The sequence below is a fragment of the Haliaeetus albicilla genome, chromosome 5 (assembly GCF_947461875.1).
Source record: "Haliaeetus albicilla chromosome 5, bHalAlb1.1, whole genome shotgun sequence".
Lineage (NCBI taxonomy): Eukaryota > Metazoa > Chordata > Aves > Accipitriformes > Accipitridae > Haliaeetus > Haliaeetus albicilla.
This window is the reverse complement of record NC_091487.1, coordinates 25358385-25372651: the sequence shown is the minus strand read 5'-3', so window position 1 is coordinate 25372651 and position 14267 is coordinate 25358385. Positions and strand designations below refer to the sequence as shown.

Below are 14267 nucleotides of genomic sequence, written 5' to 3'. Positions count from 1 at the left end.
CACACTTGGGAATGAGCCAAGAAATAAGCCAATATACAGGGTCAGTCTAATGTTATGTTTTTATAGCTCTTTTCATCCCAGAGGATCATAACTGTAAAGGCTGTATCCATCTGAAAGTCTCACTACTACTGCTGAAATCCAGTAGTTTGCTGCAAAGGAACCGTTTAGCTGCATAAAATGGTGATGCAGCGATTTACAGCCAGGAACACAGGTGTCTGACAGAAAGAATAATTGCGTGGAACTGTGCTGCAGTTACTCAAACTAGGTTCTCTCTGTGCTTCAGCAAGGTCTGAGACTTCGCAGCGAGGGCAGGCAGCTGTGACCCTGACGCAGGGGCCAGACGTGATCCAACCCTGGTGTGAAGTGGCAACAGGCTTCATGGAGAACTAATCCTGTTGTGCTGCCCGGGGACTGTCCTTTCAGAGTAGCCCACCGAAACTCTGAGTTGGTTGTGCCCTTCTCAGCGTGCGGCCCCGAAGAGCTTACAGCCTGAGGCAACGTGGCAGCAGGTGCCTAGTACCACAAGCTGCCCAGGACTGCAGTGTCAATCAACGCCAAAAGCAGAGGGCAAGGGTGTCAAACGATAAGCTCTGCTGACATGAGAAAGCTGCTGGCTGAAATGTTGGGAGCCTGTTGCCTTTAGAAATATATGAAAAAGAAGAAGTTGGATCAACCAGTCTGTGCAATAAGAATAATCCTGGGAATCCTTCCAAGGCGAGGTGTACGGCACAAGCCACTGGCTCTGGTTCCAGTGACAAGGTGACTGTCTGCTCACCTTGATGCCATCATGCTGGTAAGGAATAATTTACGTCGAGATGCTGTTTGTGGGCAATGATAATAGCTTAATTTTCCTGTAGCTTTCAGTTGAGGTTGATAGTGTAACTTATAAATAGAAATTAGAATGGGTCTGCAAGTTGGTTATTAGGTGCATTTTTAGATTGGTCATTACATTAAAGCAGGAAGGGTGAAAGGACTTGTCCAAAATCATATGATGAATTATTGGCAAAGCCAATAAACAAATCCTAACTTTTTCCTTCAACACGTCCGTGTGTATGCTGTAACAAATGTACAGAGACAGCTAATGAACTGTCAGAAAGCACAATACAGGTCATGTAAAAAAACAGAACACTTTTTATTGTTCACTGTTAGTGAAAATACAGCGTATTACACAAGGGAACAGCAGTACGTTCATGCGAACACACACAGTGTGAAAGGACATATATCCTACGTGTTTTAATTATCCAGCTAAGGGTTTTTCCGGTATATTTGCATGGTTACTCTGCTCATCACAATAAACTTTGTTTGTTATTGATCCAAACAAGTATACAAGTGTGAAGCAGTGAAGGACAGTTACAAAGCCTGTAGCAATGAGTGCGTCTGTTCTGGCTCATGAGAAACGCAAGGATGAAAGCAGGTGCATTCCCCTACCTGGGACGCACTGAGAGCGTTTCTGAGGAAGAAATAATGTTTTTCACGGCTTGTCAGCATACTCCCCAGCCTATTAAAGAGAAGCAGTGAATTCCTATCCAGCCCGCATAAGCTGATGCAGTTTGCCAAAATGGAGGCTCCTTGTTGCAGCTGCTGGGGAATCCAGTGCTGTGATCCTGGTAGAGATGTCATGGTATCCTTTCTTAAGGCACCTATTAGCATAGGATCTCAGCACTGATCTCATGGGCTGTTGCTGCAGCTAGAAAACAACTGACACATTAGGCTGATTAATCCCTGTAGCAATTCCATTAACCTCCTTAATGGAGTTATAACATGGATGAATTTACCCCTCTGCAGCAACACGAGAGGGAATTGCCCTGGAGACCCTATAACTACGGTGTGGCAGCAATGTCCGAGGTAAACATTTTTTTGTTTGTTTTAGTGCAAAGTGAAGTGTCCTGACCAGCTGGAAAACCTCCCTGTCTTCTGGGATTTTGAACTCTTCACAGCACTAATGGTGCAGGTGCCCCCTGCGAGAGGGTGATGCATCAGGGCTCAGACATATCAGCAGGGCTCTTGGCACCCTCCTGACAGCTCGCTGTGTGTCCACACTTCCCTCTCTCTCTCACAGGCATGCGTAGCCTGCCTCATCACACAGCTTCTCAAACACAGCCTTTTCATCCACCTTTGCAGTTTTCTCTCCTTGTGCCTCCATCTGACCATGATTTATCTGCTTGCCGCTTCCTGTCAGAAGGGCAGCTTTGCTTGGACTGTGTCATTGGGCAAAGGACTGCTAAAAATAAGTAGCAGAGCTGGAGTCCTGACATATCATTGCATAGGGAGCAGATCAAGAACAGAAATGAGAAAATCTGAATTTCTCTTTGTTTTCTTCCCAATTTTCTAGCCTGTGGAGAGAAGGTTTACCTGCCACATTAGCCATGTGCATAGCCTGCTCCTAGGGCAGCTTGATTGCATTGCAGTTCTGTCATTAAAGGCTTCTCAGTACTGTGAAGTTACCTCAAGTGTGTAAGAGCCAAAAAAGCACCCTGCAAAACCCTCCAAAGGACCAGACACGTGTTTTTGCAGTCTACCACAACAGCCCAGGCTCTCTGAAAGCTCCTGCTGCGGTTCGTTAGGGACTATATAGGGTGGCTAATAGGGCTGGGGGCTGGAGGACTCAGGCAGGAAGCTACGGGAGGGTCTGACTAATTTTTCTGCTAGTTCAAAGACTGTTGCCACCTACGCAGGTGCAGTGATGTGACTACTAAGCTGCAGTATCTCTTCATCTACATGGTTTGTGATCTCCTTGTTAATATGCTAAATTTATTCTGTTCGATAGCCAGTCCTTTCCTCCCACAGAGGCTGCAAGCCCGAGAGATGGAGTAGCCCAGCTCTTTAGTGATCCAGGAGACAGTGGGAGAGAACAGGGGACATGTTGTGTGCATGGGATGCGCACGCACGCCTGGGGATTTTATTTCTCTTTCTGCCTACAGTAGTCACTTCCCACGTTCAGCACAGGGATGAGAAGTCCTAGCAGCCACCTCTTGCCAAAGACCTCTTGCAGGTTCTCCCTCCAGGGCCGGGGTCTTACCACCATCCCCTTCCGCACCTGGTACCGCGTCTGCCCACGCAGGATCAGCAGCATCTGGTGGCAGCAGAAGCCAGCGCAGGCCAGTCCGATCCCAAGCCAGAGGTAGAGCATGAGGATGACAAACATCTCAGAGCTAAGGAGAGCTCCTGCAGAATAAAGAAAGAGTTTAGACACACCTCACATGCCAGTGTAACACAGCCCCGAGAACCAACGAGCTGCCTATATTCTCTGGCCACAAGTGGGGAGTTAGGAGCAAGACAGGCTGGTTGCGCCAACTATATAAAGTTGTTTCCTTTGTAACGTCTGATGCAATGGACCCTGCTGGGGAATTACTAAAACGGTAATGGTCTACGTACGCTTCTCCCTCTGCTGTTAATGCAAGGACCTAGATTACAGGGGCAAATTCAGCCAGAGTGAAACATGTCTGTAAGACCTCAGCACTGTTTTGAAGAATGGTTAATTTATTTAAGGATCTACCTGCACACCACAGTGAATCTAAGATTTCTAGGTTCCTTTTGAAAAGACATGTGGGTCCTACAGCAGCATGTAGATGCTTCCAGAAGCCTTACTGTGTGCATTAATACTAGGCAGAAAGATTTGGGATTTCTCTTTCTCTCTCTCTGTTATATATATATATATATATATATATATATATATAAAATATAGTAAAAAAGAAAAATAAATTGGTAATGACATTCCTACCATTGGGCAAAGGCAGTTTTTATATGAATGCAAGAAACAGAAACAGAAAACTTTCCAAAATACAAACCAAATTCCTTTTTTAAAGCTGCTGCTAGAATACTCAAAATACTTGTAGGTCTGAAGATTCTAATTCAACAGTTTTTGTAGCATATATTTATGCTGAATATATTTAAATAAAAATATTCTGTGGGCCCTTTCCTCTACAATGATTTTAGAACTCCATCTGGAAAATATTAGTATAATAGCAGGTATCGCTGAGTGACCTTTCAGTGCGTAGGCAGATCTAAACCCATTAAAATAATATTCTCTGTGTGTGCATATGAATGTGTACACACATATTTTGTGTATATTGGTATATTATTAAACACCCATATTTACACACAGGCACACAAAGAAAATTAAATGTGTGTCAATACTGGTACAAATAGGTGATATCGTCTCACTGGTTCCTGTGAGGTTTAGAAATGAAAAAGCTCTCACATGCTCCCATCTCTCTGGAAGACCACGGGGCAGACAGACTCAGGCCGGTGAAAGCTCTGGTCGTTCTGAGGCCCTACAAGAGCAATTCTGCTGGAGCAGGGATTGCATGGGCAGTACAGGTGTCCTGCCTAAAAGAGGTACGTGGCTGCTTCAGGTTTTAAGTTCAATACAAGGGTGGCTGGATAAGCATCTCTTGCTTCTCTTATACAGAAGGCTGGATTAGGTGGTGTCATCTGATTTTGCAATCTATGAATCCCGGCTTCTCCACCTGGCAGTGCTGTAAGTGAGAGATGGGGGCTGACCCGTGGCAATCACATCAAGCTTTGGGCTCAGCCAGCAGGCCCCTCTGAGGATGATTTGTTAGGACACTGACTACAGCCCCCAGCTTTCAGAGATTGCCCTCACTTGAAAAAGGCACAGGAGTCATTCAGTTTTCTTCCTAAATGCAATGTCATCTTTCCCTTCTCATTAGATCCCATTCAGTTCAGTGGGCTTCGTATGCAATACAGCAAGGGAAGAACAAACCCCTTAGGATGATGACAAATCCTCATACCAATTCTGTCAGAATAACTTAATCTATCAGGTAGGAAGCCCAGAGCCAAATATGGGCTTCTCTGCCCCTCTTTTACTGGACCAGAGTGTGACAGACATTTGTGCTTTCCTACAGCTGATATTCAGATGGGATATGGAGAAAGACAGCTATTTTCTTTAGAGCCTTTGCAAGGTGGCTGTAAGCTTTATTTCTATGAGCTGCTGAAATTAAACATCAAGAAAGTAATTACTGTTGTTTCCATTTGTGAATATTAAGCATCTCTGAGCTGTACATTCCAGATACATGATTTTTTTAACCTTTTCTTCAAGTTACCTACATAAAGCATTTTCTATAATTTCTTTCGTGGATCCAATCTGACCTGTGTTTACAAAAGTGCTCTCCATTTGTCCCTCATCACCACAGCCCATTTTAGTCTCGGATTCACTTTTGCTCTGAGTGACCTGGTATGATCTCAAGCTTATTGCCATACATTATCTATGCCAGAAAAGCTGAATCACAGGCTGAAATTACAGACTCTGGGTTGGATTCTGAAATCCATGCCCGAACACAGTCTGGGCAGAATGAGCCAACTGAAAATTTTCCCAGCATGAAAGCAGGGAACACGCAGTTGACATAAGACCAGCAGATTCACCCTTCATCCTCCTTTACTCCTCCTCCAGTGCAGAGAGCATGATGGAGAAGAAGAAAGGTAAAGTTTTTTTCCCTGCTATAGCAATGCTCTGTTTGGATCCTACAACAACCCTTCCAGATAATTATTCCAGGCTGTGTTTTTCTTTCCTGAACTGGAGGTTAAATGTGCTGGTAGAAAGCCAGTAGGCCCTTCCTCCCAAGCAACCAAGACACCATGCACCCATATATTCCTGTGTGAGGCAGCAGTTCTCACCCCAGCCAAGCCAGAGGTTTGGTGGGAGCTGCTGGGAGCTGCTGCCTCTCGAGGGTGTTCTGGCTCCCAGCTCCCAGCCCTGCACCCAGCCCCGTTGTGTCCCACTCAAGCACTGCCCACACGCTGTCTTCGTCACTGCAGTTGCTGACACCAGAGCTGGGGCACTTCAGTGGCTCTTCAAACATATGCCAGGACCCAGCTCAGTGCAGATGAGCCCTCAGAGTCAGAGAGAGAGAACTAATTCCTTAATAATCTCCTCCCACATCCCTGCTCCCCCTCCTGGGCTGCTGTGCTGAGCAGAGCAGGCACAGGGGAAAATGATTCCCAGTGTTTTTAATGCTAGTGAAAATCATGCAACATTATTTACAAAAATTCTTCTACTTGGAAAAATGACTCCATAAAAATGTCATGGCAGGATTTCATGCTTATTGTCTCTCAGTGATTACCATGACAAATCTGCTGATTTGCCAAGTAGAGAGATATTTGTTTTCAGATGGCAACCCTGCAAACCCAGCCTGGAATCCAAAAAGCAAGCTGGGGCCTCTCTGGCTCCTGTATCCCCAGCAGTGGAGACTCCACACTCAGATCATAATCAACACTTCTGGTGACGGTGCACGAGACGAAACAGACTCCGGGCCCTTCTTACTGAGCTCAGCTGAATCTGCAAAGCTGAAATATATGGGATACCTATTTTAGTCTAACAAAAGCTGATCTCAGTGTGCGAGGCATGAGCTGCATAGGGGGGAAAACGGCATTTTTCTGCAGTCACTTTCAGGGTGGAATAACAGTCAAGGCTGTCTGCATAGTCCCTTCTCTGAGACCAGGTTTTATCTAGTTCTTGGGTTTGGACAGAGGAAGGGTGACATTGGAGAATTTGAGGGCATGTTGAAAGGTGAAGAGGCAAGGCTGGAAGAGCAGAGGAAGAGTTATGGGAGTGGAATCAGGAGGGGGAAGGGTAAGGGTTGTGGAGATTTATGGAAGGGCAGAGAGAGAGGGGAAGGGGAGAAGCAGAAGGAAGGGTAAGGGATGGGGACAAGGAGAAAGAGATATTTGCTTTTGATGAGGAGCTCTTGCAAAGAGCAGGCACAGAGAATTCCCCCTGGTTCTCTGTGGACCTATGTCTCAGACTGCGGTCACGGGAGAGGTGGCTAATCATGTCACATTGTCCTCTCCTGGTTTCTGTTGCCTGAACCCCAATTCTCCTGTGCTGGAAGGATGGCAAGATCTCAGTAAGTTTGTGCTGCCAGGAGACAGGAGGTGGGTGACAGTGGAGGGGGTGAGTGGACATGGATAAAGAGAATGAGAATATCTCCGCTGGGATATGGGGAGCCTGCAGACTTGTAGGATATGAAAACCTGCAGATCCTGTAGGACAGGCAGCAGGTTCCCCTCACCTGCAGTACAATGAGTGAAATCCCTCTCCTCCATCAAATTACACACGCTCCCTGCACAACAGATAGCCCTATTCTGTCACCGTCAAGCTGTTCATGGGGCGTCTTCCAGAGCCTAATGCATTAGGAATAGGGCTGTGGCTGTAACCTGGAGTGGGTCCCAGCCTCTCTTTCAGGTGAAGCAAAGTCCTTTGCAAAGGCTGTCTCTAGCCACTAAAGAGGACTTTGTTGAACACAGCCAATTCTCCCTCTTGCCCATTTCCCCACCACCGCTCCATACACACAGCTATCTGAGGAAGATCATGTCCCCCCAATGGCAAGAACCCTGGAGGAGGAAGACGGTCCTCGTCTCCGAGGAAGGAGTCCTTACCTGAGAAGAACTGGCTGATGGAGTGAGGCAGAAGAGTGAGGAAGGCCAGTGGATTCGCAAAGGACATGGAGAGTGCAGCAGAAATGTAAGCCATGCCTGCCACCAGGGAGTCAAGGCAAGCCAAGGAGGTGTAGAGGCAGAACATAATGAAGTTTCGCATGTTCCTGCTCCCGATGCAGTTCCCTGTGAAGAAACAGTGGTGGTCATGCCTCTGGGTGACTCTGGCACACAGTCTACAGAAGTGAGTGCTGGGCAAGGCTGAGCCAGGGGACCTGCTTCCATCCAGCCAGTCTGCCACCACTTCGGCTCCTTCACCCAAGTTTAAGCCCTTGCTCAAGTCCTCAGGGGAGCTCTGGATCACAAGAACGTAGTTGCCCAGGGCATTAGCTGAGAGGAAGAGAAAGAGGGCCCCATGCAGCAGAGCAGGAGAGAAAAGTGGGGTGGTGGAAGGGTCTCTGAACATGCTGGGGATGAAGAGAAAGATCTGGAGGACGAAGGTCACTAGGGAGATGCACAAGAAGTAGGCTGGAGCGATAACATTGAGCAACCTGAGAACTAGCATTGCGGATTACGTTCCTGCAGGGGAAAGCAAGGAGAGAAGGAACATCACCGCTTCGGCTGCACACTTCATCCTTCCATTTCCTGCCGGGTCCCGGCCCCGCTGCCTCCGGGAAAAGCCCTCCGGGGGCCGCTCTCCCTCGCCGCCGCCCCACGGCCCCCGTCGGGCCGGGGCAAAGGGAGAGCCCGTGGGCAGCGACCGCTCCCCGCCGCCCGGAGGAGGCACCCCGGCCCCGGCGTCTGCCTCCGGGGAACTTGCAGCAGCGATGCCCCGGAGGGGCTGCGGAGGCTGGAGGGGAGAGCCGGCTCCCGCGGTGTTCCGGCGATGTGGGCACCGCTCTGCTCGCCTAGCAGAGTCCCTCTGCCAGGCAGGGTCAGTTTTGGTATTGCATGAGAGGAAAAAAGGTGGTGCTGGAGGAGGGGGGAGTGAATTGAAGGGGGGGGGGGGAGGAGAAGGGGAGGGGGGAGAGGTTGCTCTAATCCACTGCAATACGGATCAAATCCAATGCTCTAATTTATCCTTTAAAGCCACGGATCTACAGATTACCTCTATGACCGTTGCCCTGCTCTGCACGAAATTAGAAAATGCACAAAACAGCTGGTCAAGTGCTGTCCGGATGCAACCTGCGGCGCTGGGCTACCGAGCCGGGGCGGCCCCGCAGCCGCAGCCGCGGCTCCGGCCGGGCACGGCGCATCCCCGCCGACCGGGCGGGCAGCCCCGGCCCCGGGGCTCAGCCTGCATCTCCCGGGCACGGGAAAGCCCGGGGGACCGACCGCAGCGGGGAGCTAGCCGGGTGGCGGTGTGGGTGGCCCCGGCACCCCGAGCACCCCCTCGCCGGCAGCCCCAGGGGCTCCCCAGCGCCGCGGTGTCTGCCAAGCCCCGGCGGCCCGGGGGGTCGGGCCCGGCTCGGCCCCGCGGCGCTGGGGGGCTGCGCGCCGCCACCTTGCAGTCCCCTTGTCCCTGGGGCGGAGGGGTGCCGCCCGGTTATCGGCGTGTCTGGCGCCGGCAGAGCCGCCGCTACCGGCCGGCGCGGCGGCCGCCCCCGGCCATGCCGAGAGCCCCCCGGCAGCCGAGCCGGAGCACAGCCCAGCGCCCGTCCTCCTCCCTCTCCCTCTCCCTCTCCCTTTCCCCTCCTGCCCTTTTGCTGTCCCGCCCCGTTCGGCCTTGTCCCTGTCCCGTCCCCCCGCCGTGCCTGCCCCGTGTCTGTCCCTGTCCGTCTCCTCCCCTGTCTCTGTCTCTCTGTCGCTGCGCTTTTCAGCCCTTGTCCTCTCTTCTCCCTCTCCCCACCTGTCTCTATCTCCCTCCCCAGTCCTGTTCTTGCCCGGTCCTCTCCCTCCCCCGGCTCTGTCCGTGCCCGGTCGCTCCCACTGCCCTTGTCCCCGCCGGTGTCTCTGCCCCGGCCCCGGCCCCGGCCCCGGCCCCGGCCGCCGCCCCTCCCGGCCCGTCAGCCCCGGAGCTGTCCCTTCAGCACCACCCGGAGCTGTCCCTTCAGCACCATCCGCAGCGCCGACGGGTCCCTCCGCCTCCCCCCGAGCACCCCCCGGGGCCCCGGGGAGGAGAAGGGTGTGCTTAGGGCTCCGAGGTCCTGACAAGTCCCACGGGGAGAGCAGGCGGTGGGAAGGGACGTCCTGCCCTCTCCAGCCCGCAGAGCATCCTTCCTTCCCACTATGTGGGTGAGGGGGGCAAGGTGGGGCTTCAGCGTGTCTCCCTGTCGCCCCAAAGCTGCCCCTGTTGGAACCAGCATCTGAGGCAAGGGGAAATCTGGGGGAGAGTCCCTGCAGGTTCAAAGCCTCCCTGGGTTTGCAGGGCTCCTTTGCACAACAGCAGGTAGCTAGGAAAGGCTTTGAGCTGGGCAGGTGGTGCCTGGGAAGTATGACATGCTGGCAGAAGCTTTGCAGACGTGTGTTTGCCCTCTGAGGGCTGCACACCCTCACCCCCCCACCCCCCCGCCCACCCACACAGTCCTTGTACTGTCTACACAGGCGCTGTGCACAGCCTCTCACTCTCCTACACACCTACATGCCGCACCCTCCCAGCTCTGAGGAAAAGCATCCCTCTCTCCCACCACCCATGACAGGAGAAGGGGAGAGAAGGCAGCTGCTGGGCTGCAGCTTTGCCCCTGGAGACAGTTAAACTCTGCGCTGGTCAAAAGTCAAAAAAAGACGGGTTTAACCTAATCTTAGGTCCTAGGCTTACTGGCCAGCCCTTCAGCACAGACTCTGCTTCTCCAAAAGAAACTCTACCTTTGCCTGAAGGTTCAGAGTAAAATTAAAGTGTGCTTTGTGTCTCAGTTTCTAGGGAGAGAGGCCTGGAGGGGAGAGTGGCTGCATTTGTCTCCTGCACGTGCACTCGCATGGAGGGTGGTGACAGCAAGCGAGTGTGCAAGGGTTCTTTATCAGAAATAACTTTTTTCTCCCAGATAACTTTCATGATTCAACATTTCTGAGAAAAACAGTGGCAATAATAAAAAGCAAGTGCAAACCAAGCCTGTAGGCACTGGATCTGCAGTGACGAACAACTAAGAGACACCTTTGGCAGAACTGGAGGGAAAGCTGCTCAGAACCCATCTAGCTTTCACTCCCACCTCCCTCATTCTCCTGTCACGACTACTGAGAATAAAAATCCTCCAATATTCCCTCAACTCATCAATTTGAAGTAGACTGAGCCTTGCAGTAGAGATACGTGACCCAGCCTGGATTTTATCTTTAAATAATCAGACAGTGTTTTCTCCATGTTTTAACAGCTTACATCAAAATAATAATAATAAAAAAAATTACAGAGAAACCTTTTCATGTCATGAAAGACTCCTGACTGAAGGGACTGCATCTCATGAAAGACATTAATCCTGCCTGTGTAGGGAGCAGCACAAGCTGTAGCCAAAGGGGAAGAAAGGAAGGAAGGAAGGAAGGAAGGAATAGTAAAGGAAAGGGAAGGGGAAGAGGAAGAGAAGGGGAAGGGGAAGAGAAAGGGAAAGGGAAGAGAAGGGGAAGAGAAGGGGAAGAGAAGGGGAAGAGAAGGGGAAGAGGAAGGGAAGGGAAGGGAAGGGAAGGGAAGGGAAGGAAAGGGAAGGGAAGGGAAGGGAAGGGAAGGGAAGGGAAGGGAAGGGAAGGGAAGGGAAGGGAAGGGAAGGGGAGAGGAGGGGAGGGGAGGGGAGGGGGGGAGGGGAGGGGAGGGGAGGGGAGGGGAAGGGAAGGGAAGGGAAGGGAAGGGAAGGGAGGGGAGGGGAGGGGAGGGGAGGGGAGGGGAGGGAGGGGAAGGGAAGGGAAGGGAAGGGAAGGGAAGGGAAGGGAAGGGAAGGGAAGGGAAGGGAAGGGAAGGGAAGGGAAGGGAAGGGAGGGGAGGGGAGGGGAGGGGAGGGGAGGGGAGGGAGGGGAAGGGAAGGGAAGGGAAGGGAAGGGAAGGGAAGGGAAGGGAAGGGAAGGGAAGGGAAGGGAAGGGAAGGGAAGGGAAGGGAAGGGAAGGGAAGGGAAGGAAAGGAAAGGAAAGGAAAGGAAAGGAAAGGAAAGGAAAGGAAAGGAAAGGAAAGGAAAGGAAAGGAAAGGAAAGGAAAGGAAAGGAAAGGAAGGAAAGGAAAGGAAAGGAAAGGAAAGGAAAGGAAAGGAAAGGAAAGGAAAGGAAAGGAAAGGAAAGGAAAGGAAAGGAAAGGAAAGAATGGTGAAGCAGATTATCCCCCCCCCCTTCTCATTAAAATGCTCCTGCAAATTGATGCTTATGATTTGTCACTGTCAAAATACTGGCTTCATATTTTAGAATACAGTAGAAAAAATTCCTCTTTCAGTGTTGCTGTGTTGATATGATGAGCTGCTGGCAGGATGGGGGAGAAGTTGTCTGGGGATGAATTTGCCTATGCACGTGCATGTGTATATAAGAGAGAGATGGATAAATAGGGAGATTAGCACAAGGAGTAAGTGAATAATGAGCAAGCATTAAAAAGAAACAATATTTACTGCAGAAATTGTATTTTCTCCTGCTGTAAAATCAACATTACAAGAGAACTTGAATGTGTGACATTCAGAAATATTATGTCCCTTTTCCTTCTCTGGAGACATAGAGTTTCTCTGGACAGAGTCTGGTAGTGACCCAGGAGATGGAGTATTTCCCATCCTGCTTTTCAACCATAGGTAAATCACCCATGTGTCAAGGTTTTCCTGTCTTTTGAATAGGGTAGGGATTATGCTATGTGCCTTTCTCTGGAAGACCTTGACAGATGGGCATGAGGAACAACTGTAAGAGCAATTTATTGTTGTTATTACCTACTGTGCAGATGTTCTCCAGAAATTAGCACAGCATACCACAGCCAGTCCCTCTCTTTCACCCCAGCCTTGATTTTGCTGAATGTCACCACTCCACTCTCCCGTGCTGGCCAGTTGTGTAGAAGGGCTTTCTCTGGTATGGACCCTTTCCCAATATGTCCCTTTAGCAAGTGGGGTGGGAAGCCACTGGCATAATCTATACAGTTGTCAGCCAGCTGGTGTTTTCATCTCCTACTTCAATAACCTGGGCTACACTTGATGATGACTGGCAGATGACAGCTTGGCCCCCGGATCTCCTAGTTCCTTGTGTTCAGACATTTGAAGCAGAATAAAATACAGTTCCAGTCGATGCCATGCTCTGATACAGCCTGCTCAACATCTTTCAAGGTCTCACTTTAAATTGCATCCCAAATTATGTATAATTTCTTCCAGCTCAAAATGTGCATTGCCTCGGACAGCCCCATTAGCTTAGCATTCAAGACACAGTCTGATGGTGATTTTTCTCTGAAATGAGTGAGTTAATCTCTGCTATTTGCTGTGATAGTTTGGAAGAAATGAATGCTCTCTGTGGTAAACTTGGTGCTGCTTGCCTTAAGTTACCACTTAAATACAAGCCTTATGAAGTTTTTGTGGGTTTGTTTGTTTGTTTTTCTTTTTCCAGTTTTCAAAATTTGAATGTCCACAATGTCTGGAGAGGTTTCCTGTTTGGTTAGGTAAAGTTGAAAGGCCACAAAAAGTAGCAGGCAAGGCCTGATGTCTTCAATTTAGCAATGAAACAAATACAGCATGGATGGCAGCAGAGCTGTGTGCCTTTATGCTGACCAGATTCAAATCTGCCTAGGTGGAGACATGAACTCCAAGAGGAAAAAGGAGCTCAGTCCTTTCCTCATTCAGCTCTGGGTTATACTACTGAGGTTGTTGGGATGGACCTGATCTTCCTGAAACAGAAATCTAATGCTAAGCTCTTACTCATAGTGAGAAATGACCTTCAGAGGCCAACTCAGCCATCTTTCCCAGTTCCTCTGTATCCTTGCCCCAAGTATACCTATCCCTCACAGACAAGAGTCTAATCACGTCCTGAAGATCTCTGGTGATGGAGATTCTCCACCACCCCCAGGCAATCCATTCAGTTCATTGTTATCCTTTCAGAGTATTTCCTCATGCCTAACTTGACACTCCCTTGCAGCAGTCTAAGGCCTTAGCCCTTATTCCATGCCCAGTGGATACAGAGAAAGATGAATCCTTTCCTCTCTGCAGTCTTTTACACACTTGAAAGTAGCTACCATGTATTCTCTAGAAGAAGCCACCCTATTCCTTCAATCTTTCCTCTTGGGTTGTGTTTTGGAAACCTCTGAAAGGAAGACTGAAGGACCTGGGGTATTGTTTCTGTTGTTCAAGTACCTGAGAGCTGAGGGGCACCCAGCACTGAGGTCAGACAGACTGACAGCGTAGTTTCATGTAGCCAGCTTTTAATCATTTTGATGTAGATTGCCGGTTGTGCTGTATCAGTTGTGCTGGGGGTTTCAGTGAGGAGGACACTTATTAACAAGGGAAGAGATGGTAACTAAATGGTTGACAGATGGCCATGACTTTAGCACACTGTCAAGTGTGTGCTGTATTTGAATTTATGACTTAAGCTACTGAACCTCTTTTTCAGCTGCCATCTGGCCAATCTTCACCTGCCCTCCCCTTCTCCTTCCTTCAAGGACAATGTTGGGAAAGAGAGGGATTTTATACAGCCATACCTCCTGCCTCAGTGTGCCAAGCCTTCCCCAGGCTGATACAGCTGCTGTTTTCTCATTACAAATCTCCCAGCTTATCATTCAGCATAAAACTAAGCTAGGAGGTAATGCTCGGTGTAGAACATATTTATGCAGGGACACGTTACGATCCAGATAGTGGCATACATTGAAAACTAATCCAGACAGTTCTAAAGTAAATGAGTAAATAATCTGCCACCTAACGACATATCCATGGCTTGCTGTATCTTTGTATTTGAGAGACATTTTCAGGTCAATAAGCCATGTGAATGAAGAGAAGAAATGGAACTGAGGGAAA

General features: G+C 49.7%; 1 protein-coding gene across 1 annotated transcript; it reads right to left on the bottom strand.

Moving 5' to 3' along the window:
• Positions 1–1113: 1113 nt before the first annotated feature.
• Positions 1114–8366, bottom strand: ZDHHC22 (zinc finger DHHC-type palmitoyltransferase 22). Its single transcript, XM_069783808.1, has 2 exons — positions 7398–8366; positions 1114–3165 (listed from the first exon to the last, which is right to left on the bottom strand). Exons 1-2 carry the CDS (start codon positions 7957–7959, stop codon positions 2900–2902), a joined length of 828 nt encoding a protein of 275 aa, XP_069639909.1. The 5' UTR covers positions 7960–8366; the 3' UTR covers positions 1114–2899.
• Between the last annotated feature and the right edge of the window lie 5901 nt (positions 8367–14267).